Source organism: Desmodus rotundus, chromosome 6 (assembly GCF_022682495.2).
Source record: "Desmodus rotundus isolate HL8 chromosome 6, HLdesRot8A.1, whole genome shotgun sequence".
In the NCBI taxonomy this organism is placed as follows: domain Eukaryota; kingdom Metazoa; phylum Chordata; class Mammalia; order Chiroptera; family Phyllostomidae; genus Desmodus; species Desmodus rotundus.
Window position 1 is genome coordinate 45168120 of NC_071392.1, and position 24794 is coordinate 45192913.

General features: G+C 37.9%; 1 protein-coding gene across 1 annotated transcript in view; it reads right to left on the bottom strand.

Annotated features, from left to right (window-relative positions):
- The window catches only part of RELN (reelin), a 581497-nt gene that overhangs the window by 102742 nt on the left and 453961 nt on the right, over nucleotides 1–24794 (bottom strand). Inside the window, exons 25-30 of the mRNA XM_024557430.3 lie at nucleotides 17844–18049; nucleotides 14838–15009; nucleotides 14183–14383; nucleotides 7918–8150; nucleotides 1507–1664; nucleotides 167–374 (exon numbers count right to left, since the gene is read on the bottom strand). Of these exons, the coding sequence (XP_024413198.2) occupies nucleotides 167–374; nucleotides 1507–1664; nucleotides 7918–8150; nucleotides 14183–14383; nucleotides 14838–15009; nucleotides 17844–18049 (1178 nt within the window). The remainder of the gene's footprint in view (nucleotides 1–166; nucleotides 375–1506; nucleotides 1665–7917; nucleotides 8151–14182; nucleotides 14384–14837; nucleotides 15010–17843; nucleotides 18050–24794) is intronic.

The following is a 24794-nucleotide window of genomic DNA, read 5'->3' on the forward strand; positions in this document are numbered from 1 at the left end:
TAAAATTTGACAATCTAAGGGAAAAGAGCTCAGTGCCCCTGACTAAATAGCCCAGTATTACACATTTTAGAAATTCTTACAGCATACCTGTTGAAAATTGCTGGGTTAGACCATATGGTGTGGTAAATACAATGCTCATGGAGAAGTGTACTAATTAACTATTTACCTGATATTCCTGGTGTCCAGAGGGACGGTCTGCGCTTCCCTTTTCCCTGGGCCATTGAAGTAGAGGGATCTGCCATCGTTAAGTGTTCCACAGCCGGTTCCAACCTGGCCCCCCGTTATCTTATACCACAGAGGGCTGAGCTTCCCCTCAAACCTATCGAACATCTCACTGTGATTAGGCACATTAGACACACAGGTTCCTTGTGCGGCTTCCGAGAAAAGAAATACATAGAAGAGAGGCTTTGTTGAAATCCTTAACCATTATAATATACACTTGAAAGAAACCACATGAAAATTTGTATCTCACAACTGTCTGTCTGAAATGCAGCCATCACTGTGATCATCCAAACACTACTCTGCCTCTATATTGTTTATTTTTTAATAGGGAGACATTGGGAACCCCACATTTCCACGCCTCTTGCTACACAGAGATTTCTACAAACTGAGAAATAGATTGTGTCCAAAGTAGTTGGTGTGTGTGCTGTCCTTCTACTGGAGGGCCAACAGGGGGACTTAACCCTCGGTTTACAAAACCCACCCTGGACCCCAAGTGGCAGCACTCTGCACAGAAGGCCTGAGACAACACTTGTCTCTGGTCGCGCTCCACAAGGGCAGGCACTGAAAAGCTGGGAAGGATTCTTCTGAAGTTGCTTCCAGGAAGATTATAAAAAAGATTTTGAAGCTTATAATACTTTAATTTTACTTTTGCTTATAACAACATAGAGGTTGACTATGGTCAGAAAATACTTTTCTTTTAAAGTTTTCCTTGGTCATCTTGAATTTATCATTTCCTCAGCTGGTTTTTACTTTAAAGGTATAAAATTACATTTCTTATAAAAAGCAATGTATAGAGCACAGGCAGCCCTTACAGCCAAGTGAGTAAAAGCTTGGGCTTGGGTTTTAGAAAATGACTACACGGGTTTGAAGCCTAGCTCCAGCAAGTCCTAGCTGTGTGGCCTGGTCAGAGTTACTAAATCTCTCTGTGCCTCAGGTTCCTCAAATGTAAACAAGGACAATAACAGTACTATTGCTAGCACGGGGTTATTGTTAAAATTAAATGAGGTGAAATAAAAGGCACTTACTATAGTGCATAGCGTGAAGTAGGAACTCAAACAATGTTTATTATTATTACTAATAAAAATGTGTGTTATGTTTTTCTTCCTTAGGAAGCTTAAAACTACAAAATACTTTAGTACCTCGTGGGCTTAGGTTGCAAATTCTTACAACTAGGACTTAAAGAAGAATAAACTTAGAATCTATTTCCTTGGAAGAAGTGACATGAGATGTAGTGACTGAAGATACATATTTTACAAACAATCAGACACATGTCTGAGGCCTTACCAGTGTACCCCAGGTCACAGAAACACACTCCTGAAACACAGTCCCCATGGCCACTGCAGTAACTGGGACAAGGCTCGGATATGTACACTCCATCCAAACCAAAGGGAGGGACATTCTTCTGGGAGCTGCTCTCCTGGATCCATCGGAATCTGATCTTACTGCTGGGAAAGACAACAAGTGTTTCTTGTACCAACATCTCATAGCTAAGCACTTGATACAACAGTTACAAGAACTCAAGAGAGATTAAATATTTACTTGCAATATTACTGTGATTGATTGAACATTTAACCTTTATAAGGTGTCTCAGATCTTTCTCAAAACTTCTTGATTTCTTCTTCAGCATAAATGTTTCAATATCACGATGTCAGGTGCAAAAGATTTTTGATGTCCAGGAACATATCATAGCTTTTTACTTCTATATTCTTAAGAGGCTATTTGGAAATTTTTGCAGCCTCTGGATAGAATGTTCTTTGCTAGGACATACAAGGGTGCTCTGGCTATTTGCCAGTGGCATGATTCTGGTAGGAAAGAGTGAAGTTTGTGTTGACAGCTTTATTCCCACCTGTTGCCTTCCTCTTCACTTTTCATCTTCAAATCTCCAAGAAGCTCATTCTATGAATACTTGGCAACCAGCTGGGCTGCCAGTGGACACTGGTAACTGCCAAGGAACAAAGGAGGGACCTGGGACCAGTGCTTCGAAACCCTGGAACACCATGGGCTGGGCTGCTGCCCAGTCCTTCTCCCCCCACAACAGCTCTGAGGCTGCCAAACTAATACTTGCCCTACTTGCTTTCCAATCTTTTCAACCCTTTCAATATATCCCTTCTCTTTTTCAATATATGGAAACCTGCACACATATATAATTTTATACCAGGAAAATACATTGTCTTCTTCAGCTCTACTCATATCAAAGAGGGAAGATGGGCTATGCTATCTACATTTCAATTAATTTTGCTGCCAATATTTACAGACTTTGGAGTGAATCATTAAACAAGAGTAAAGAATCTTAAAAATTTATGAAGATTGTCAAAGACAACTATAGGCAAAGACGTTTCCTTCTCTCTCTTTTATTGTGAAAATAATATGTCAGTATTTGAACACATTTCTTTTAGCCTTTTCAAACAGCTTTGGTAATTTGGCAACAATGAACTATAACTATGGCTTTTTCTTCATTGTTTTAAGTTACTTGCTTTTAGCAAATTTGCAAAATGTAACCGACAGTGTTGTTACCTAGGAGTAAAGTGTTCAGAGATTATTCATCTATTAACACAAAGTCTTAACAAATATTCTCAGTATGTTAAGAGGAAGGTGAACACATTTCTTATTTTCTTGGGAGCTAATTCAAAATACATTGGTCTTATTTTTAAAGGCAAAAGACAGTTGAATTAAATATTAGAAAAACAAAAACAAAAAAAAAGCACAGAAAAGAAAAAAGGAAATACAGTTGTAAAGTCATGGACCTTGGGAAAATTCCTTCCATTGGGATTATAATGTTATTTACCCTGTGAGGATATTTTTCCTCTCAAAAGAAGTAAATGGAATTGATGAACAGTAGCTTCTGCCAATTTCTCTTAAGGAAAATGATAAGGCCTGTGTCCCTTCCAAAATATAGGCTGCGTATCTATAATACAAGAGGAAAACACACTAGTTCCCTGATATAAGTCTTATTTGATTAGAACACATATGTGCCTTTTCTTTTTATTTTTCTATAATAGAACCTAGAGAAACATGGGTCCACAACTTCTACCCTATGGAAAGTTAAAAACAAAAGAGGTAGGAACAACTTCTTTTCTCCATGCAAGCTCTCCCACCTGGGCAAGATGACGGCATCTCTCCATCAACTACCCTGCTTCATGGAAGGAGCAGCCTCAGATGGAGGCCCAGACGCATTCAGAAGACTGAAGAATCCTACCTTTAGGTAGAATTCTAGAAGCTTTAGAAATTTGATAGTGGATGAAGGGCAAGTGAAACCCTTTGACCTATCTCTGATTCTTGGGGCCTATAATTTTCATTATAACAACAAAAAAACCAAGGTCTAATTTGGCCAGAGAGAAGGTGACACCCCTGTTTGTAGACCCTAAGGCTACTACAGAACCAAGAAACACAGAGTGCTGTTAGATATTTGAGAAGGTGCAGAACCTCAGGAGCTCAGTATTAATGAGTCCGTATTTAGATATTTAAAACAAAATAATTAATCATTTTGTTAATAGGGTGAGTCCAGGCAGGACATGGCGAATCAGAGCTGAGAGTCCTTGCTGGAAACCTATATTCCAGAGTGAAAGGGCAAGAGTTGGTACCTCTTCCCCTTCTTTTCATCTTTGCTAGTTGCTTTTTAGTGGGAAGGTGCAAATCAAAGCAACAGAGGTTACACTGATCACAACTTAAGCAAGATTTACTTCATTGAAATTTCTCTAAGTTGTGTCCGGTTCCTATGCCTATTGCTATTCTGTTCTTTCAGTAGCACAATCTTGGAATTGAGCGAGAGTAATTTAGCAACCTCTGGGTTGCTGAAATAAAAGGAAGAGTTAGTAAGAATTTACTAAAAAATATAATCATAGAGAGAAGAAGGAAGGAAATAAGTCAGCCAAAGTTAAGCTAATAAGTATGTCTAGGTTCCACATAGTTTGCCTTTTTTTCTTTTATTGTTGTTCAAGCACAGTTGTCTCCATTTCCCCCACCACACCCCCAGTTTGCCTTTAAAAAAACAGAGGAAATATTGCTTTGAAATTATGAATATTATTAATGTGTGGGTGCACATGTGTACATGTGCTTTTGTGCCTTTTCAGAGACACAGTAGACTTCAGGACAATGACTTCTTGCTGAATAGCATTAAATTTCTTTTGGAAAACATACTTTTAAAAGGAGGTGTCTCCAATGTGGCTAATCACTGATTGCTGTCCTTATTCCTCATTCATCATCCCTCCATTCAACCAACATTTACCAAGTGCCTACAACATGACAAGCACAGTGCCAGGGCTATGCGTACAACGGGAAGCAGAACTCCTACGTGGTTCCTGTCGTCATGCAGCCCACAGTTGAGTGAAGAGACACACTTGATCAAACCCCTGCACGAAGAAATGTAAATGTGCAGCTCTGATAACTATCACCATTAAGCAGGACACAGAGCTGTGACAGTATGTAACAGAGGTCTTTGACCTGACAGGAAGGTCTGGAAGGGATTTGAAGGAAATGATGATTGAGGAAAAGACAAAATTTTATCTTACTAGCAATAAACTATGGTGTGGTTTAACTTTTCAAATTATTGAAAAAAATTTCCCCTTTTTCCTGCATGTCTCAGATAAAGAAGAAATAAAAGATGAGACTCGAGCTTTGTTCCCTTCACCAATTACCTTTGTTCAGAGGATGCCTGAGTGACCCAAAGAATTGGCATTACACTACCCTCTTCACCACCACACTACTGAGAAGTGATACGTTGGCATCTCAAACAAGGAAGGTTCCTGTGCAGAAGTGCACAGGTGATGGATGGTAGTGGAGGGGACATTCTGCAGATTACTAAGTAAAGGTGTTTTTAGCCCTCCCCAGAGATACCAACATTTTACATTCTGCATAAAGAACCTAGAGCAGGCTGTATGGCACACTGTATGGTTGGGGGTGCTGCTGAGAGTCAGGAGGGATGAATCAGCTTATATTTCCCACCACTGATGTCTCTCTTCTGTGAGCAAGAGCCAAGAAAATTAATATGAGCAGACACTGTTCCTTTGAGAATTCAGCTTAGAATTATTTGTGAAAAAGCAATGTTCTAGGCAACTACTATAAGCATGTTGCTTTGTGGCAAAATAGCTCCAACTTCTGACAATTTTCACACTTAGAATTCTCAGCTTTCCAACATTTAATTTAGAGAAATCTGAGTTTAACACACTGTAGAAGGAACAACAACAGCTCATTTACTTGGGTTAAAGTAGAAACATATTTACTATTCTTCAACATATTGCCCTTCTTCAGGAATGCCATTAAGCAATAAGCCAGATGTTATTCAAATTAACCAAGAAGCTTGATTCTAATGGAGAATATTTCTTCTACCAAAAGCTGAGGTCCAAGAAAATATTGATACATTGGTAGCCTCACAATATTGGCTCACTTTGTGATTTTAAGGACAAGTTCCTCTTATTTCTCACATGTTGCTTTATCATTCGCGTTATTATATCCAACATCAAACAAACTACAACTTCAGGTTCTCACATCTGGCTTTGGGGACTCAAATGAGATGTGTTTTCTGGCTCTTGGTTCTGTTAACCCTTTTTGTAGTGATGTCTTCCAGCACCCTGATATTCTAGTCACTGTAGCAAAGGTGTACCCCTGATGCTCCCAACTTCACGGTGTGCTGTGCCTATCTATTTGGAAGAGTTGTGATTGGGCCAGTTTCAGAAAAACAAGTGGAGAGGAAGGCAGTGATGGAGGTGAGGAATGCAAAGGCTGCATGTCCAGCTCCAGATGTGCAGAAAGCAGGATGAGATGGCTATTTAGTTGCAAACATAGATATGAATTTGTGGAAAAGGAAAGGCATTTCAGAGGGTGAAGCCTAGAAAGTAGAACCAACAACTGAGAAGAACAATAGATTGGGGAGCAGAACTCTCTTACTTGAGGAAACTTTCCTGTTCTGGACATTATTTCATGGAAGAGGGGGTCACTAGTAACAAGTATTTTGCTGGCTTTCAGAATTCCTATAGCCAGTGGCTGCTATGTGCTTCCCATTCTTACTTACTTTTTTTTAGTGGGAATGTCTATTGTGGTTATCCTGTCATGGTCTCACCAATGTTGGATATGGGCGGGGTAGGTAACTTGTCTTTTTAGTTTACAGGCCTATGGATCCAGAGGAGCCATATCCAGGGAGCCATGTCCACACCCTGACTTGATGCAGATCATGAGATTGGCAACTTAGTGCTGATGCTGTGATGGCAAGTTTGTCTACTGAAGCCTGTGGTGTAAAGTTTTGAGGGATGCACATCTAAGTAACAAGGGAGGCAGAGAACACAACCAACTTGTCTAGCTAGATGATGCACAGCAATTTGATGATCAATTTGGTGGAAGAGTCACAAACACAATGGTCTCCAAGAACTTTATGAATAAGCCACTCTTACAGATCACTAAATTTTTATCATTGCATCAGTCAGGATGAGATAAGTTATGCTGTGGTAACAAACAGTGCCCAATCTCAATGGCTTAACCCAACAAAAGCTTATTTCTTGATTATGCTGTATGTCCAGTGGAGGCTAGCAAGTAGAGGTCTGCTTCTTGTAGACACTCAGACACCCAGATTAATGTACGCTTCATCATAAAACATGTTTTTATGAAGCAGTGAACATGACAAAATGCACATGGGCTCTTAAAGTCACATGCTTCATTTTCACTCATATTTCATTAGGCGATGTCAATCTTTGAAGGGAGTGGGGATAGAAGAATCCAACAATATTCTAGGAAGGAAGCAAACTAAATATATTGCTAAATGGCATTAATGAGTATGCCAATCACATAGTGAGTTAAATCTACAGAAAGCCACGCAAATACACTTACTGCATTATGTTAGCTCTACACAGAAATGCCTTGATTGAATCACAATTTAATGTTACATTCTATGATTTAATTAAAAAGTATCCACATGAAAAATGTTCCTTTATCTTTCATAAAGTGACAGTTAAAAATACTGATCTATGTGTTACCTACTCTACCTGGCATAAGGATACATATACATACTATATATTTATTCTACAATATTGAGCATGGAAAAAACTGTATCTTTCTAAAAATCAGAATGTATACATTTTGTTTATTTTTACCCAACAATGAGCACTAAATGATCATATATTTTCCCTCTTTGTCCTAACTGCCAGGAAACTAAGGGTTAAATTTATTGCCTTATTAATGAAACAAATTCATTTTAAGTTCTTGATCCATTTATTTCATTCCTCTGTCAACTGAATTTTAATCTTTCTCACTATTGTTTTAATATTTATTGTAAGGGTCATTTAAAGGGATCTTTTATATTATGAGATATTTCAAATTGTCTATACAGGGAGGCACTAATTTATCAAAAATCTATGTAAAGTGTAAACTTATATAAAATGTCATAATTCGTTTAGCCTTTAACATCTTCTGTTCACAGCTGTACTTCCAGTGCCCAGAACAGTGCTCAATGTGCATTTCCTGAACAGATGAATAAATGAGTGAATTTGTTTCACAAGAATAAATGTGCATGTGTACACACACACACACACACACACTCTGGGAATTTTGTTCCAGCGTTCTTTTCCTCGACAGTTATTACTTGAATAGATAAAGCTAGATTATACAAATTCTTTTAGGTTATTAAGATGCATGAAATAAAGATATTGAGATAAATTTATGCTCCCAAGAAACAGCAGCTATGGCACATAATAAGAAAGATGACTGTACCTGGCTGCAAGGGACCTTGGAATAACAATGGTGATTCTTGTCCATTCTTCAAAGTCTCCGGTGTGATACACTGTGGGATCACTCAGTTCTCGGGAGTTTCCTTCACATCCTTTGCCTGCAGAAGCTGGGTAACAGCCTTCTTTCACCAGAAACCAGGACATACCAGCATCATGAGAGTACTGAAGAAGAACTGGGGCAGCACTGCTGAACTGACTGGCACACCCTATGTTTAGCTATAAAAGGAAAGCCAGAAATATACAAGATTTTAGATCCAAGACATCATTTAACAAATTAAGCGCTACAGCAACCAGGGCCCTTTCTACTGAGACTGCATTACACTGACAATGATGAGACCTGAAGCTCAGTTTCAATCAAGACCCTTCCATAGGTTCTGGTAATCTTTGTTTAGGCAAGCAATAGGTGCTTTTTAATAGAAAGCTGGACCAATTGCCTATTTTGTGATTTTTTTTTGGTATTATAGGGGGAAAGAGAGAAGCACAGTATCTGTGATATTGGAACCTTGGACAAAAGCCAAGAAGCCAAGAAATGTTTTCTCCTCCTTTCCCAGATGGTATAAACAGAGGGAAGCAGAAGATGAAAAGCTGCCCTCTTCAGAACATGAAGGTTACCTGAAGAGAGGGCTGTCCTCTCTGCTTTAGTGGAACAAACATCTTTATTCAATTCTGTTGCCAAAGCTCAGTAAGAAATCACTGTCAACTTACATGAAAGAGCTTAGTTTTTGATACAGCATCAAATAAGCAAAATAATTCAGAAATAAAACTGTTATCACTCTGTGCACTTATGTAGAGGAATATCATCATAAGATTAATGACATAAAAAATTAAAAATGCAACCTAAATCCCAATGTCCTAGCAAAAATATTTTATTTATCTATTTTTTAATCTTCTAATCTTCATAAAGAAGTATGATTTTGGTCATATACTCAAAGTTATCACATTTCTAGAACTTTCTTCCTATTTTCTATTTAATATATTGTTTTATTATTATATGCAGCATTGCAAAGAATGTATCTTTTTTCTTCAATTAATTTATTATCACTAGATAAATTCCTAGGTACAGTATTACTAAGTCAAATATAGACACTTTTTAAATTTTCTATTTATATGTGTTCACTGTTAATTGGTTTCAAATGAGTCAGTTTTACCGTAACACTAAGTATTATACTAGTCAAGACAGTTTCTTTCTAATTTAATAAATGTATAAATTATGTTATGTCTTTTGATAATTATAAATGTTAAGTCTTTTTCATGATATTTATTTAATTAGATGTTATCTTATATAAATGGTCTATTCATATCTTATTTCATTTGTTACTGGGAGCTACCATAGAATTTTACCTTATAAGACTACAAAAAAAGAACTAAAATTTTATAGAAAAAATTAAAGTAAGGACTCAAAACAACACAATAATTATCAAAGAATAAAGGATGAAAGAAAGGTAGGGCCATAGGCAAATGATATTGGACTAGAACTCTAAGGCCAACCAGTTCCTCCTTATGATTATCAGTAGCGGACTCAGTCTTTCAAAAGAAGATTCCATACTTTCCTTACTTCCATTGTCAGACCTGGAAGCATCTCTCAGAAGGATTTACAATTTGGCTAGTAAAAATTTTATTGTGATCCATAAATCCAAATTTATATGATGGGGGACCTAAAAAACCCCTGGAATTATCTTCTAGAGGGTGGGCTCCTTGTAATACAGGCTTCCCTCACTAGGTGAGTGTTCTAGGAACCCATCTGTATCAGTGTACCAGCTGGTGGTGTTGTGAGAGGCTGCCTTCGGCTTCAGTGATTTTTTTGAAGACTCTTTCAACACATTTTCCCATTTCATGATGGGTGATTTATGATTTATGAGTGTACTTGCCACAACACACTGAGCGTTCAGCAGTTTTGGACCAAAAATGGCATGAGCCCCCTGCCCCACCCTCCCTATTCACCCCATCTCACCCTGAGTGACTTTTTTTTTTGTTTCCCTAGATGAAAAAACCCTCAAAGGGAAATGTTTTTCCGATGTGGAAGAGATGAAACAAACAAAATGGCAGAAGATCTAAAGGGTATCAAAATCAATGAATTCAAATCTGTTTTGAGCAGTGGAAAAAATGTGTCAATAGCTGTATTGCATCAAATGGAGAGTACGTTGAAGCTGACTGAAGTTTAAACATGTCAGAATAAATACACAATTTTTAATAAATTTTGGGTTTTTTGGGTCCCCCCTCATATAGTTAAAAGTCAAGAATATCAGTAAAGATTTGGCACTTTCAGATGTGTGATTCAACTCTTCTAATACAAATTCCTTTTAATATATTACCCATTAGTAAGCACAGCCTTTGGTTGCCATGTGGTGTGAACAGTCACACTGGGCACAACACATAGCATTCTGTCTTACACTTACTACAAATGCCATTGTGTCTAATGTAGGCAAGTCAATGGAACTTACAGTTCTGTAACAAGTTGGTGTTTTTTAAAATTGATCATTTAGCCTGCCTCTTAGCTGTTGATGTTTTGTAGGATTCAATTGTTCCTATCTTTTTACTCTATACATGCTCATAACCTCACTCACAATCATAATTTCAAATTCCACCTGAATACCAATGACTTGCAGATACAGTCTCTCTCCAGCTCTTGGACAATGTCCATTACTGCTTCCTGTGCCTTCCCATTTCAACAGTTCACAGGCAACCATAGTTCCACAAGTCCACACCTGTTCTCAGCATCCACCACCCAAATGCTCTTCTTCCAGTATGAGGAGGAACCCCCAAAACAGGAATCTATAAAAAACTGTGTGTTTATTTGTACATGTTTAAACTTCAGTCACCTTCAAAGTACTCTCCATGTGATGCAATATACCTATCAAGGCATTTTTTCTACTGTTCAAAATAGTTTTTGAACTCTTTGATTTTGATGCCAGTTAGTGCTTCTGCCATTTTTTTTTGTTTCACTTCTTCCACATTGGCAAAATGTTTCCCTTTGAGGGTGTTTTTCATCCACAGAAACAAAAAAAAAGTCACTTGGAGAGAGATTTGGTGAATAGGGAGGGTGGGGCACGGGGATCATGCCATTTTGGTCAAAAACTGCTGAACACTCAGCCCAGTGTGGGCAGGTGTGCTCATAAATCACCCATCATGAAATGTGCAAACGCTGGAAGAGTCTTAAGAAAAAATTCACTGAAGCTGAATGCAGCCTCTTACAATATCACCTGGTACACTGATACAGATGGGTTCCTAGAACACTCACCTGTATTACAAGGGATTTTAATCTTTCCTTGTATACCTGTATTACAAGGAAGCCTGTATTACAAGGGGTGCACCCTCCAAAAGATAACTCCAGTTTATTTTTAGGTCCCCCCTCATATTTCCAGTTTTAGTGACTGGAGCCAAAAATGTGGGAGTCATTCTAGAATCCATTTTATCACCCAATAGGTGACCAATAAATCACTTGTTGAATAGACTCCTTTAACATCTCTCAGATCCACTTACTTATCTTTACAACCTTATGCTATGTCTTCACCTGGATTCTTATTTCTTACATTGATGGCTGCCCTTGCATTCTACTTTATTCAAAATAACTCATAGTCTGAGCACTTTTCTCTGCCTCTTCCACGATCACACACATCCAAGTTTTCATCATTTTTTACTTGGATCATTGCAACAGTAGCCCACACAGCCTTTCTGTCTCTGACCTTGCCTCTGCCATCGTACCCCTAGCACAGTCTGCCAGAGTCATTCTTTAAAAGCCTAAGTCAGGGTAGGTCATGCTTCCATTAGCCGTTTTATTCACAGCAGAAGTCAAAGACTGGCCTTATTTTCCCTATCTGTCTTCCTTTTCTCACTGTCTTTGCTATAGCCACAAAGGTGTCCTTATGATTTCTTGAACTTTTCCAAGCACACTCTTATTTGAAGGACTTTGTGCTTTTCGTTCCCTGTGTCTGGAATGCTCTTTCCCAGATAGTTGCATGACTCACTCCTTTACTTTTTATAAGCCTCAGCTGAAAGTAATTTAATCAGTGAGGCTAACCTGACAATGGTAACCACCCTCTAACACTCTAGTTCACACTCCCTATTCCTCTCCATAGCCTAGAACAGACTCTGGTACATAGTAGAGGCTTTATAAATATTTGCTGAATAAATGAATGAATCAATGTACTTGCTGATTCCAGTTTCCCCTTCTGTTAACCCCATACTGCTGCCAGAATGATCTTTCTGAAATACACATCTGATCTTGTATTCCATGACTTATTGCTCTTGGGTTAATGTCCCACTGGCTGAATGTGTCATATAAAGTCAATTAGGATCAACTTTGTCACCTGTGTGGTACACTTGGCAAACTCTTTAAAGTGTCCAACTTTTCCATTCTCGTTTGCACTTTCATTTATTTTCATATATTTGCACAATCTCTTCCCTCTAACTGGAATTCTGCCCCCTCCATTGTTCAGCTGGCTAAGTCTCTGTATTTCCAGAGATTTCCAATTTCAATCCTTCCTTCCTTCCTTCCTTCCTTCCTTCCTTCCTTCCTTCCTTCCTTCCTTCCTTCCTTCCATCCATCCACCCACCCATCCATCTACCCATTTGTTCAACTAACACATTTTTGGAGCACCTGCCACATGCCAGGCACTATGCTAGGTACTCTTGTAGCATCCAGAGCCATTTTCTACAACAATACCGGTACTACTGTGACTGTGTTGTGACTATTCACTTTTCTGGCTCACTTACTTGTTTCTGAGACCCTTGAGGGATAGGGCCATATTGTTCTAGCACCTAGGGTTTAACATGCACATAAAAGGTACCAGCACTGAATGTTTTTGTATAAATGACACCAAGTTCTTCTTACAGATGTCAAATATATATTAATTGTCAATCCCCAAATGACCCATATTACATATCTGTTATTAACTAGCAGCCACAAATCAATAGTCTGCTGGTGTGATTCGAGAATTGAGATTTTTCCTAGGCATTATTCATTCTTACTGGTTGTTTAAATACTTGAAACATTTAATAATGTTTTCTTTATTTAGATTTTGTAAACTTTAGAATACTATCTTGCAGAATTTAACACCTATGCCACCTTGATTTTATGACTTACTAAATAAAAGAAGGTGTCAAATGAGAAACAGCAGAGTATTCTGGAAATGTATTTGCTATTGCTGTAACTTTGTTGGCACTTTAGGCAGTACCAACATATTAATATAGAGTCATATATTGTTATTAATGGCTTTTCCATTGCAGTTTAGCATCACGATCTAGACAGAGGAAAACAGTTCACTAATCAACTTCCTTGTTTACAAACCTGTGGAAACTATATTTGAAGAGCTGCCTATATACATCTGATCTCTTTAATAATTCCATTTGTAAATTATTTAGCATCTGCACCCTGCTGTATGTAAGGACATGTAGTTGTGCTAGCTCATTAATACTGCATTACTTCTTACCCCAGAATTCACCAATGGGATTTTATCATAAACACAATGAAATTTTGATTAGGCTTCTGAAAACAAGACCTTGTCAAAGTAAACCTTGCTATACATGTTGACATGTTATCACAGTGCTGAAAAACAATAAGCTTTTAAGAGAACAATAATAATTAAAGTAAAAATTGACAGATCAAAGGAAGAGAAATTGTTTGATAATGCTGTGGTACAAACATAAAATAACTCACAAGTCCTAAAAGCACTAGTAAGCTGAAGGAGAACTTACCTATTACCATTAGCATGGAATTCATTAAGTCACAGATTGAAATCCTAAGAGTCAATTTTCTTTTTAATTCTAGTGCAGTTCCATGAGCACTTGAAATACAATGACATAGCTATAATTTCTAGGGCTCATTAAAAAGTGATAAGCTGTTTCCTTATGAGCAGAGCTAAAAAATGGCCATTTAAAAATATTGAAACTTTGTTTTAGTCCCTCCTTTAATAGCATATAAAAATTTGCATCCTTTGTCAATTTCACTTTTTTTTAGATCATTTCTTGGTTAAGATTTTATTTATTTATTTTTAGAGAGAGGAGAAGGGAGGGAGGAGAGAAGGAGAGAAACATCAATGTGTGGTTGCCTTTCATGTGTCCCCCACCGGAGATCTAGCCTGCAGCCTAGGCCTGTGCCCTGACTGGGAATTGAACCAGCTATTCTTTGGTTCTCAGGCCGGTGCTCAATCCACTGAGCCATACCAGCCAGGGCTATCAATTTCACTTTTTAAATATGGAAGCCGTTTTGCTCCTTGACCTGCCCTGGGAAGAAGTTTGTGCATAAATACCTTGAACTGTAGCACATATCCAGGTTTCAGAGTCAAATCTCGAGTTACTGCAAATCGATCCCCATCTGATTTTCCAAATACCATGGCTGATGGCGTGGCAGAGCAGAAAGTTTCATTTTTAACCATTCCTTCATTAGCCAACATCAACCACACGCTCATCTGGTTCATAGGGTAATCAAAAACTGGCTTCTCATAAAAGTTCTAATAGAAACAACACAAACAACACAGAAGGGTAATTTGATAGCTTTGAAAACAAGAAAGAAATGTTCAGTTCATGACATGCAGAACCATGTGCCATTTGTATTTCTAAGAAAATACAGCATGATCTCTAATTTAACTAATATTTTATTGCGATGAATTTCTTCTTCTGATGATATAATAACTGAAAATATTTTGCCACTGCACATCTAATTTTATAATCACACTAATAATCATGTTGATGACTTGGCCAGACTTCATAGGTTTTTTATTTCTTACTGGGAACTAGTAGCTTAAAGAAGTAACAAAAATTAAGTGCAAACAAAAAGAAATTAAGTGCAAACACAGAAAATTTGTATCACATGTTCAAGCACTAAATCCTTGGGGAAGTAAGAAGTTCTTTAATCCCATCCACTTTGATAATTCTCTTCTTGGAGTTCAGACATGGAGAAAATACCTGGGGTAAAGTTGGGTTGACAACTGGGATGATCTGCTTTTGCTTTTCTGACAGAATGATGATGTCATCGACTGCCCACTGGTCATAGTCCTCCCCAGAGAACACAGGCTGCCACCAGCGGAACCTGGTGCAAGGGGTCTTGGCAGCAGCTGGAAGCTCCAGATAGACAAATCTGCATAGAAACAAATCACTTATGGTTAGGAAAGGAAAGCTGTGTCTTTCTTAGCAGCTGTTACAATCACAAGAGCGGCAATAAGAGCAAGTTTAGTTTTGTTTGATCTCTTGATATTTTTGAAACATTTCTAAGTTTAATAGATCAGACAAGAGGTTTAAAGTTGTAGGCTGCTTTAGTTCTCGTCATGTTTATTCCATTTGCCACTGTATTTTCGGAGGTGATATTTTAGCTGTTTTTGATTCACTAAACAATGTCTTTTGACTACCATGGTAATGGTCATAACATTTTCAAGAAATACCTGGGAAAAAACTGTTCCTTTGTATATTACTACATTAAAATAGCATTCAAAAATTTTCAAAGCCATTGATACTTATTGTGGGAAAACATAAATATGCACTAAAATGAAACATAACTCACCCATAATCTACTGTATGGGGTTGGCCTCTGTTAAAATTTTGATGCATAAAGCTTTATCTATACTTCAGTTTATTTCTTAAGGTAAGATTCCTAGAAACAGAATTACCAGGTCAAATAAACTGTCCATGTTTAAGGCCGTTGATTTTTCCCAACTCCTTTCTGGAAGGGTCGTAACAGTGTGCAGGATGACGTGAGAGTGCCTGCCTTGCTGCTCCCACGTGCAGAAAGCACTTGGCATTATCTTTTAAAAATGACCATTTTACTGTTGAAAATGATGTTTCTTATTGCAAAAGATGTTGGATATTATTGATGTTTTATTATACATCTGTTTCCTCTTCTGTAACATCTACTCATTCCTTTTACCCATTTTTCTGTTGGGACCTTAGTGTTTTTTGGTAATTTGTAGAAGCTCTTTACAGCAACATTGGCCCTCTGTTCCTCATAACAGTTGCAAATAATGTCTCGGTTTGTTACATCTGTTTTTGAGCTGTGACATCTCTTTTTCATATATACATTCTTATATATCTGAGTCAATTTCTGGGTCATCAGTTTGGCTTCATTGTCTGTTCTATCCATGAATCACTATATTCTATTTTAATTATATTTATATTCTAATTATAATTATATTCTATTTAATTTAAGTTATATAACATATTCTAACAACGTGTAGGGCATCCCTCTATTTCTTTCCCCAAAAGTTTAAGACAGTTTTGCCAGTTTGTATTTCTAGATATATAGTTCCAAAAAAACATGCCTCCAGGATTTTGATTGGGCGGCATTAAATGTAAACTAAAAGATATTCATATCACAATATTAAGTTTTCCTGTCTAGGGATGCTGTATAATTTTTCCATTTATTATTTTTTTAAATCTCTGAAGGTAGTTTTGAACTTTTCTTTACAGGATTCTTAGAGTTGTTAAAGTTATTTTTATACTTATTTATGTATTTTCCACCAATAATGGGGGCTTTTTCTGCTGCCTTCCACCTCAGAGTTTCTCAGCCATTTCAGTGTCATAAAATCCTTGAAAATCTGGTGAAATATACTGACCCTAAAGACAAATCCTCAGAAAAATAAAGCTCAATATTTTTGGAACTTGAAAAAGCTATTACATTTTTGTTTATTTATACTGTAATCTAGTCATTTTATTGAACTCTTAATAATCTCCAGATTGATAATGATGTTACTTGGAAAAATAATTTAAATTATTTTAAAACCAGTTTGGCACCATTATGGTTTCCTCTCTACTGTGCTGGGGGAATCTCATCCGCATCCACCTCCCACTCACCATTCCTGACTTTCTCCTTGGATGTTGTGTTTTGTGTTTTACCCAGTTGCCTCTCCTCTGGCTGCTCCCTCTTGCATATGTCCTTAGAAAAAATGCTTTTGGTTGGTCTGTCTGTATGTCTATTTCCATTACGTTATAGAAAGTCATGTCACCTTTAAACTACTCAATGTTTTAAAACAATAAACATATAAACCTTCAGTCTACAAAATAGCTATGTTATAAGTATGCATTTAAAAATATATTTAATTTATAAAAATTGAATCTAATAATGTTTTTTTTCAATAAACCAAGGTTCAGTTGTAAAATGTAAAACAGGGACAATTTTAGTATGTGAAAATTCAATAATGATTGGTCAATGTACATAAAGACAAATTTTTATCTTTGTGTGAAAGTGCAAATACAGAGATTATAAAAAGGAATACTCTAAAAGTACAAATACAGAATTTCAAAATACTACATCATAACTGCAAAAAAAATCCCAATTTAAATATAGATAAATATACTGATTGCCTGGCACAAATATTAGCATTTTCCTGAACTCCTTAACAGTCATTACTTAGGATATTTCATTAAATATATTCCCCATCCATCAAAATAAAGACAGGGATGGACCAGTGAACAATTTCAGAAAATGCAAGCTCCACAGAGTGATTCATATGTTGTCCAGGACTAGCACTAGGTGCAGCCACATGAAGAGGTTTGACAAAGTCCGTCTTGCTGTTAAATCTAACAGATGAACATATTTCATGTGTGTATTAAAAAAATCCCAGAAATGCTTGGAATATCCCTATGTCACCGAGTTTCTTTGGGAAAACAATGGTCAGTTGTCTCACTTTTCTCTAGTCACATTTTTTCTCAAATTCTTAAAAAATTCAAATATGAATACAAGTGCTTTCTAATGGCTGGGGTGGAGGAGAGAGGTGGAGAGAAAAGGCAGACAACTGTACTTGAACAATAAAAAAAACCTTAAATGAGATGAAATGTTTATATATTAGGCTATCATTCATGCCAGATATTTACGAGTTTGCCTATTTTTGCAACAGTTAACAACATGTTAGAAACACCTCAAGAACAGTGTAATCCTTACCATTCCTGGAAATCACTGGAAGACCATCAGGGTTTGGTTACCTGGGTTTGCTGAAGTCTGAGAAGTACATCTCTGCCAGCAGGTGCCACTGGATGCCCCCGTTGTTGCTGTACTGAAGGAGGACGCCCTCCTCTCTGCTGTCGGGCTTGTTGCATGCAGCACTCTCTCCGCCTATCTGGATGTAGAACTGGACAAAGTCCACCCAAGAGGTGTCCAGGTCCCAGCTCACCAGCTGTCTTTTCCCAGCCTTTCCAAAGGACAGAAACACCACAGATTCAATCATCTGGGGGCTCTCAGGCCTTTGTTGTTTCAGTTACAAATTCATATGAGCATCCTAGCACTATGTGGAGATGGTTGTGTCCCATTTATTGTTTTTTTATTTTTTTGATTTAATCTTTATTGTATTTTTTCATTACCATTTATTATTGGGAGGAGCAAGCTATGCCATTTAATTGTCTCTGCTTTGGTTATGGTAACTGTTCCTGGACACATTCGATTAGTCTGCGTTACTGATTGCCAGATTTGGTCATGAGATCCTTGGGAACTGTTAATCACACCAAAGAGTATTCAAAGGTCTTTAAAAGTAAAATAAAATTAATTTAAATTAAAACACTTCCAATGTTTGCTTTGTGAATCTCCTCTAGGCAGAGTAAAGGAGAATCTGAAAGACCATGTAGTGGAGATCAGCTGGAGCTGGGTTTGAATCTCAGACCATTATTCATGCTGTTTAGCTGTGTGAGCTTTCTGAGATTTTATCTTCCTCAAAGGTACAATATGGGTAATAACGCCTTCCTTACAGGGTGTTGTGATAATTACATGAAATAACATTTTGCATGAAACTTGCTTAGCACACTGAATGTCTTCCTGAGAGGTACCCTTGGACCCCCTCCTCCGTGGGAATGAAAATAAAACAGGTTTAAGATAGAAACTTGACACAAAGAAAGAGTGTTTGAGTATTAGGCTCCTAGTCAGTGTGTCTGTCTCTGTCTGTTGGCCTCTCTCTTGGAAACAGAGAGATTGGGAGGGATCATTTAAATAAGTTTTTGCTACCACTACATGGTCTCTTTGTGTCTTAAAAATTCCATCAAATCCAGCAACTTGCTTCCTTTGCTTAGTGTATCCTGTGCTTGTCACAGTCCTGTTGGGCACTGTTAGATACAAATTGACAAGGTTTGTCATGATTCCTTTTGTGTATAAATAGTTTCAGGCTAATGAGATTGAAAAAAGGTTTGAGCATGAGATTCTTCCACTCAGAGTCTGCCCAACCTAATGCATGATCTGCTCTGAACCCGTCTTGGAGAGCTCCCAAGAACTTTAATAAAAGTTGGGAAGAAAAACTATGATAGGATAACCAATTTAGAGAAAAACACCTCTCAGACTTACAGTTTAAACCCTACACAAATTCACCAAGTTAATTAAGAAAGGGTTTCTGTTATAAGTCACAGGGGAAATACTTGGGGCTAATTAAAAGGGTACTGAAAAATCTAAAGCCAATTAAGAGATTTCCACCTCCTCTCGTTCCCACAAAACAGGGTTCCAGTGAAATGAGAACTGAAATTAATCCTGACACAGGAATTTATTCTTGAGAACTCTCAATTTTAAGTATGTATTTGAGGAAATCTTAAAAGTAATATGCATTTTCAGTGTGTTATATGTGCTTTCGATTTTTCTTGTTAATTTGAAATAGTGCAAGTGTGAAATCCCTCAGAGATTATTATAATCTGGCCCAGGATCGTTACAGGAAGAATGATTCTGAGAAAAGAACCATAGAACCTAGCTGCTTAGTTCCAATCCAGCAAACTCCTATGAAAAACTTGACATGTGGAACTAAGCCAGAAGGATAAAGATCTAAGGTGAGGAGAATTACAAAAATCCAATTACCCCAATTAGCTGGTGGAATGATTGGTTTACTGTGAAATTCATTGAGCAGTGTTATTTTTCCAGGAGATGATGGTGTTGGTCATCAGAGGCTTTGGAAGGCTGTTTTGTGGGATTTTTGTAAATGGTGGAAAATACCATACAAATGTTTGCTTTGGCACTGAAGATATTTTTTCCTGGAGAATAGCATAAGTCGTTTTCTTTTGTTTAGTGACCTGAAACGCTGAGTATTATTTTAAAGGAAGAAAAAAGGAAAAAGGAAATGGCTCATGACAAGCTTTTTGTTAGAATTTAGAATTTGATGTGACACGTGCTTTGCAGTTTTTCTATTACACTCTGATGGGTGCACCTGCGTGTGCGGACATCAGCACACACAGTGTGTGCGTGCATGCATTGGAGTAATAGGTTAAGGATCTCCTCGCTCCTGGAGTGTGGAAAATACCTTCCAATTTCCCTCCAGCATTCTAGGCTAAAATGGCTTACTGTTTCAAGGATTTAGATAAAAGAACACAAATTTTAAAGGAAATGCCTTTAGACTTTGGAGCCTTTAAAGCAAAACTTCTAAAACACTTCATAAAACTTCACCTTTTATCTCCAATTAAAGCCTTTTTAAATCAAATGCCAGTAGAAAAAAATTCTACTATATTTATTTAAAAATAACCATTTCTTTAGACCCTTCTGCTGTTTTTCAATACTCATTCGTTCATTCATTCATTCATTCCTTTCTTCAACAAATATTATTGGGCACCAATTTTATCAGGTATAATACCATGTGTTAGGAGAACAAACCTAAAACAAGAATTCACAGATATGTGTGTGCGGTGTCAGTAGTGACAACTTCGGGCTGCAGGCCAAGTTCTATTCATTCTTGATCTCATTTAGTCCCATGGTCATTTATCAATTCTCCAATCTTTTCAGTCTCAAGAGTATTTATTGATATGTAAATGCCTAGCACACGGCATGCATTCTGAATTGTGCACCTTATCTAGAGTTGGCTCAGGTAGTAGGACTTGCATCTTCCTGGTTACTAACAGAATAAAAATATAACTCTCTTTGTATAGAACACAGATAAGAGAGAAATTCAAAAAAAGAAGATATTAGTGTAGTTTGCCATGGTTCCAGAAAGCTCCGTGGAAGCAGCAGGATTTGATCAGGGTGCTGCAAGGTTTAATGGATGCAGAGACTATGGAAGGCAGAATGGTAGGCAGTGGACACTAAGCAAAGACAGGGAGATTGGAAAAACCTGGAATGAGGAGGAGAGTTTCTTTGGGGGGGCAAAGGGCTTATGTTTAGAAAAAGAAAATAAGTTATATAGTTAAGGCAGTAGTACTGGAGACCATCCTGAATGTTTGCACTGGAAAAGGGACAGGATAGAATAATGTTTCCAGATAAATTAATCTAGGGCAGTTACCTTTGGGTTACTGACCCTTCTCTATTCCAATCACGCTGGCTGGTGGGGGTTGCTGAACTGTGTATCCCATCTTTGCCAAAGCAGTGAGGCTATGCAAATCACAGCCCACCATTCCCCAGGACACTGTGACTGGCCAATCAGAAACCTTCCCCAGAATTTTCTGTGGTGCTGCTTAGAAAGCTCTGTGGCCATAATTCCAATCTCATAATGACCCCTGCCTTGAATTGAAAATAGAGTACTCTCAAGAGAGCTCTCGGGCATCTGAGTGTCAGGTTCCAGATATCTCTGAGGTCAGTTCTGACTACGGCATTCCTGTGTTTTTCAAAAAATATATTTTACTGATTATGATATTACAGTTGTTCCAATTTCCCCCCCTTTGGCTCCCTCTACCCAGTACCTCCTATTCCCTCTGGCAATCTCCCCCTTAGTAGTTCATGTCCATGGGTCATGCATATACATTTTTTGGCTACTCCCTTTCCTATACTGTTCTTAATATCCTCCAGCCTATTTCGAACCTACCAATTTGTACTTCTTAATTTCTTCAGTTTTTCCCCTATTCTCCCCCTTGCCCCTCCCAACTGGTAACTATTCAAATGCTGTCCATATCTATGATTCTGTTTCTGTTCTGCTTGTTTGCTTAGCTTGGTTGTTAGATTCAATTTTTGATAGTTGTGAATTTATTGCCATTTTAATTTTCATAGTTAAGTCCCTTAAGCATTTCATATAATAATGTCTTGGTGATGATGAACTTCTTGAGCTTTACATTCTCTGGGGAGCATTTTCTCTGCCTTTTCATTTTAAACGATAGCTTTGCTGGATGGTTGTAGGTCCTTGCTTTTCATCACTTTGAATATCTCTGGCCAGTCCCTTCTAGCCTGCAAAGTTTCTTTGGAGAAATCAGCTGGCAGTCTTATGGGAACTCCTTTGTAGGTATCTCTCTGCTTTTCTCTTGCTGCTTTTAAGATTCTCTCTTTAACCTTTGGCATTTTAATTTTGATGTGTCTTGTTATGGTCTTCTTTGCGTCCATCTTATTTGGGACTCTCTGTGCTTCCTGGACTTCTATGTCTATTTCCTTCACTAAATTAGGGAAGTTTTCTTTCATTATTTTTTCAAATAAGTTTTCAAGTTTTTGCTTTTTCTGTTCTCCTTCCAGCACCACTATGATTCAAATGTTGGTATATATTTGAAGTTGTCCCAGAGGTTCCTTATCTTTTTTATTTTTAATTCGTTTTTCTTCCTGCTGTTCTGATTGATTTTTTTTTCTTCCTTGTGTTCCAGATTGTTGACTTGATTCTCAGCTTCATCCACTCCCCTGTTGATTCCTTGGACATTTTTCTTTTTTTAATATATTTTATTGATTTATACTATTAAAGTTGTCCCATTTCTCCCCCTTTATTCCCCTCTGCCCTGCACACCCCCTTCCTCCTCTTTAGTTCATGTCCATGGGTCGTACATACAAGTTCTTTGGCTTCTCTATTTCCTATACTATTCTTAACCTCCCCTGTCTATTTTCTACCTACCATTTATGCTTCTTTGGGTTCACAGGCCAGTGCTCAATCCACTGAGCCATGCCAGCCAGGGCCTCATTTATGCTTCTTATTCCCTGTACCTTTTACCCCATTCTCTCCCCTCCCTCTCCCCTCTGATAACCCTCCATGTGATCTCCATTTCTGTGATTCTGTTCCGGTTCCGGTTGTTTGCTTAGTTTGTTTTTATTTTAGGTTTGGTTACTGATAGTTGTGAATTTGTTGTCATTTTACTACTCATTTTTGATTATCTTTTTCTTAGATAAGTCCCTTTAACATTTGATATAATAAGGACTTGGTGATTATGAACTCCTTTAACTTGACCTTATCTGGGAAGCACTTTACCTGCCCTTGCATTCTAAATGATAGCTTTGCTGGATAGAGTAATCTTGGATGTGGGTCCTTGCTTTTCATGACTTTGAATACTTCTTTCCAGCCCCTTCTTGCCTGTAAGATTTCTTTTGAGAATTAAGGTGACAGTCTTATGGGAACTCCTGTGTAGGTAAGTGTCTCCTTTCCTCTTGCTGCTTTTAAGATTCTCTCTTTATCTTTAATCTTGAGTAATGTAATTATGACATGCCTTGGTGTGTGCTTCCTTGAGTCCAACTTCTTTGGGACTCTCTGGGCTTTCTGGAATTCTATTTCCTTTGCCAGATTGGGGAAGTTGTCCATTATTTTTTTCAAATAATTTTTCAGTTTCTTGTTTTTCCTCTTCTCATTCTGGCACCACTATGATTCAGATGTTGGAATGTTTAAAGTTCCAACATTTAAACATGGAGGTTTAAACTGGAGGTTCCTAAGCCTCTCCTCATTTTTTTGAATTCTTGATCCTTCATCCTGTTCCAGTTGATGTTTATTTCTTCCTTCTGCTATAAATCCTTGAATTGAGTCCTGGTTTCCTTCCTGTCATTGTTGGTTCCCTGTATATTTTCCTTTATTTTGCTTTGAATAGCCTTCACTTTTTCCTCTATTTTGTGACCATACTCAACCAATTCTGTGAATATCCTGATTACCAGTGTTTTGAACTGTGCATCTGATAGGTTGGCTATCTCTTCATTGCTTAGTTGTATTTTTGCTGTAGCTCTGACCTGTTCTTTCATTTGGGCCATTTTTTTGTCTTGGCACACCTGTTACATATAAAGGGTGGAGCCTAAGGTATTGACCAAGGCAGGGCAACCCAGGTCACTGTGTTTTGGCACTTTATGTGGGGGAGGGGTCCAAGAGGGAACATTGCTGCTTGGTCAGCTCTCTGTCCACTTTTAGTCACTTCCACTGCTACTCACAAGCAAATTGGGCCCCTCTGGTGCTCATTCCCCAGTGGGTGGTTTTGTGTACATTCTAGGACCTTGTGGGTCTCTCTAAGGAACTCTCCTGTGAGGCTGGGAGTTTCTCCTGTCACCTCAACCCTCACAGGTTTTTTTAGTCAGAGGTTTTCAGGCTTTATTTCCCCACACTGGAACCCTGAGTTGCGTGGTCTGTCTTGTTCCCCAATTGTTCCTCCTGGTTTATCTACATGCAAATGTGGGACTGCCTGCTCCACCAACTGACGCCTTGCCCAGTCCACCAGCTGCCACCTCTCCTGGTCTGCCAGCCTCCTGTCTTGCCCACTCCCATCCTCCAGCCACCACCTTGCTGTGAGTCCTCTCTGCCCAGCTGCCTGTCTCCACCCCTCCTACTGGTCTGGATGAATATTTCTTCTTTAACTCCTTGGTTGTCAGACTTCCATACAGTTCAATTTTCTGGCAGTTCGGTTGTTTCTTGTTTTTAAATTTGTTGTTGTTCTTCTTTTGGTTGTGTGAGGAGGCACAATGTGTTTACCTATGCCTCCATCTTGCCTGGAAGTCTGTAAATATTTGTTTATTTCACTTAGTGTAACCTTCATTTCTTTCTGGGTCTTTTTCATGCTGTTGAAGTACCCAGTGAGTTCCCTGCATATCCTAACAACCAGTTTTTTGAACTCATCTGATAGGTTGCTTATCTCCATTTTATTTAGTTCTTTTTCTAGAGTTTTGTTCTGTTCTTTCATTTGGGCCATATTTCTTTGTCTACTCATTTTGGCAGCCTCCCTGTATTTGTTTCTATGTATTAGGTAGAGCTGCTTTGACTCTTTGGCCTAGTAGCATGGTCTATTTTAGAAAAGCACACCCATAAGTTGGATGGGGCAGAGTCATGGGTA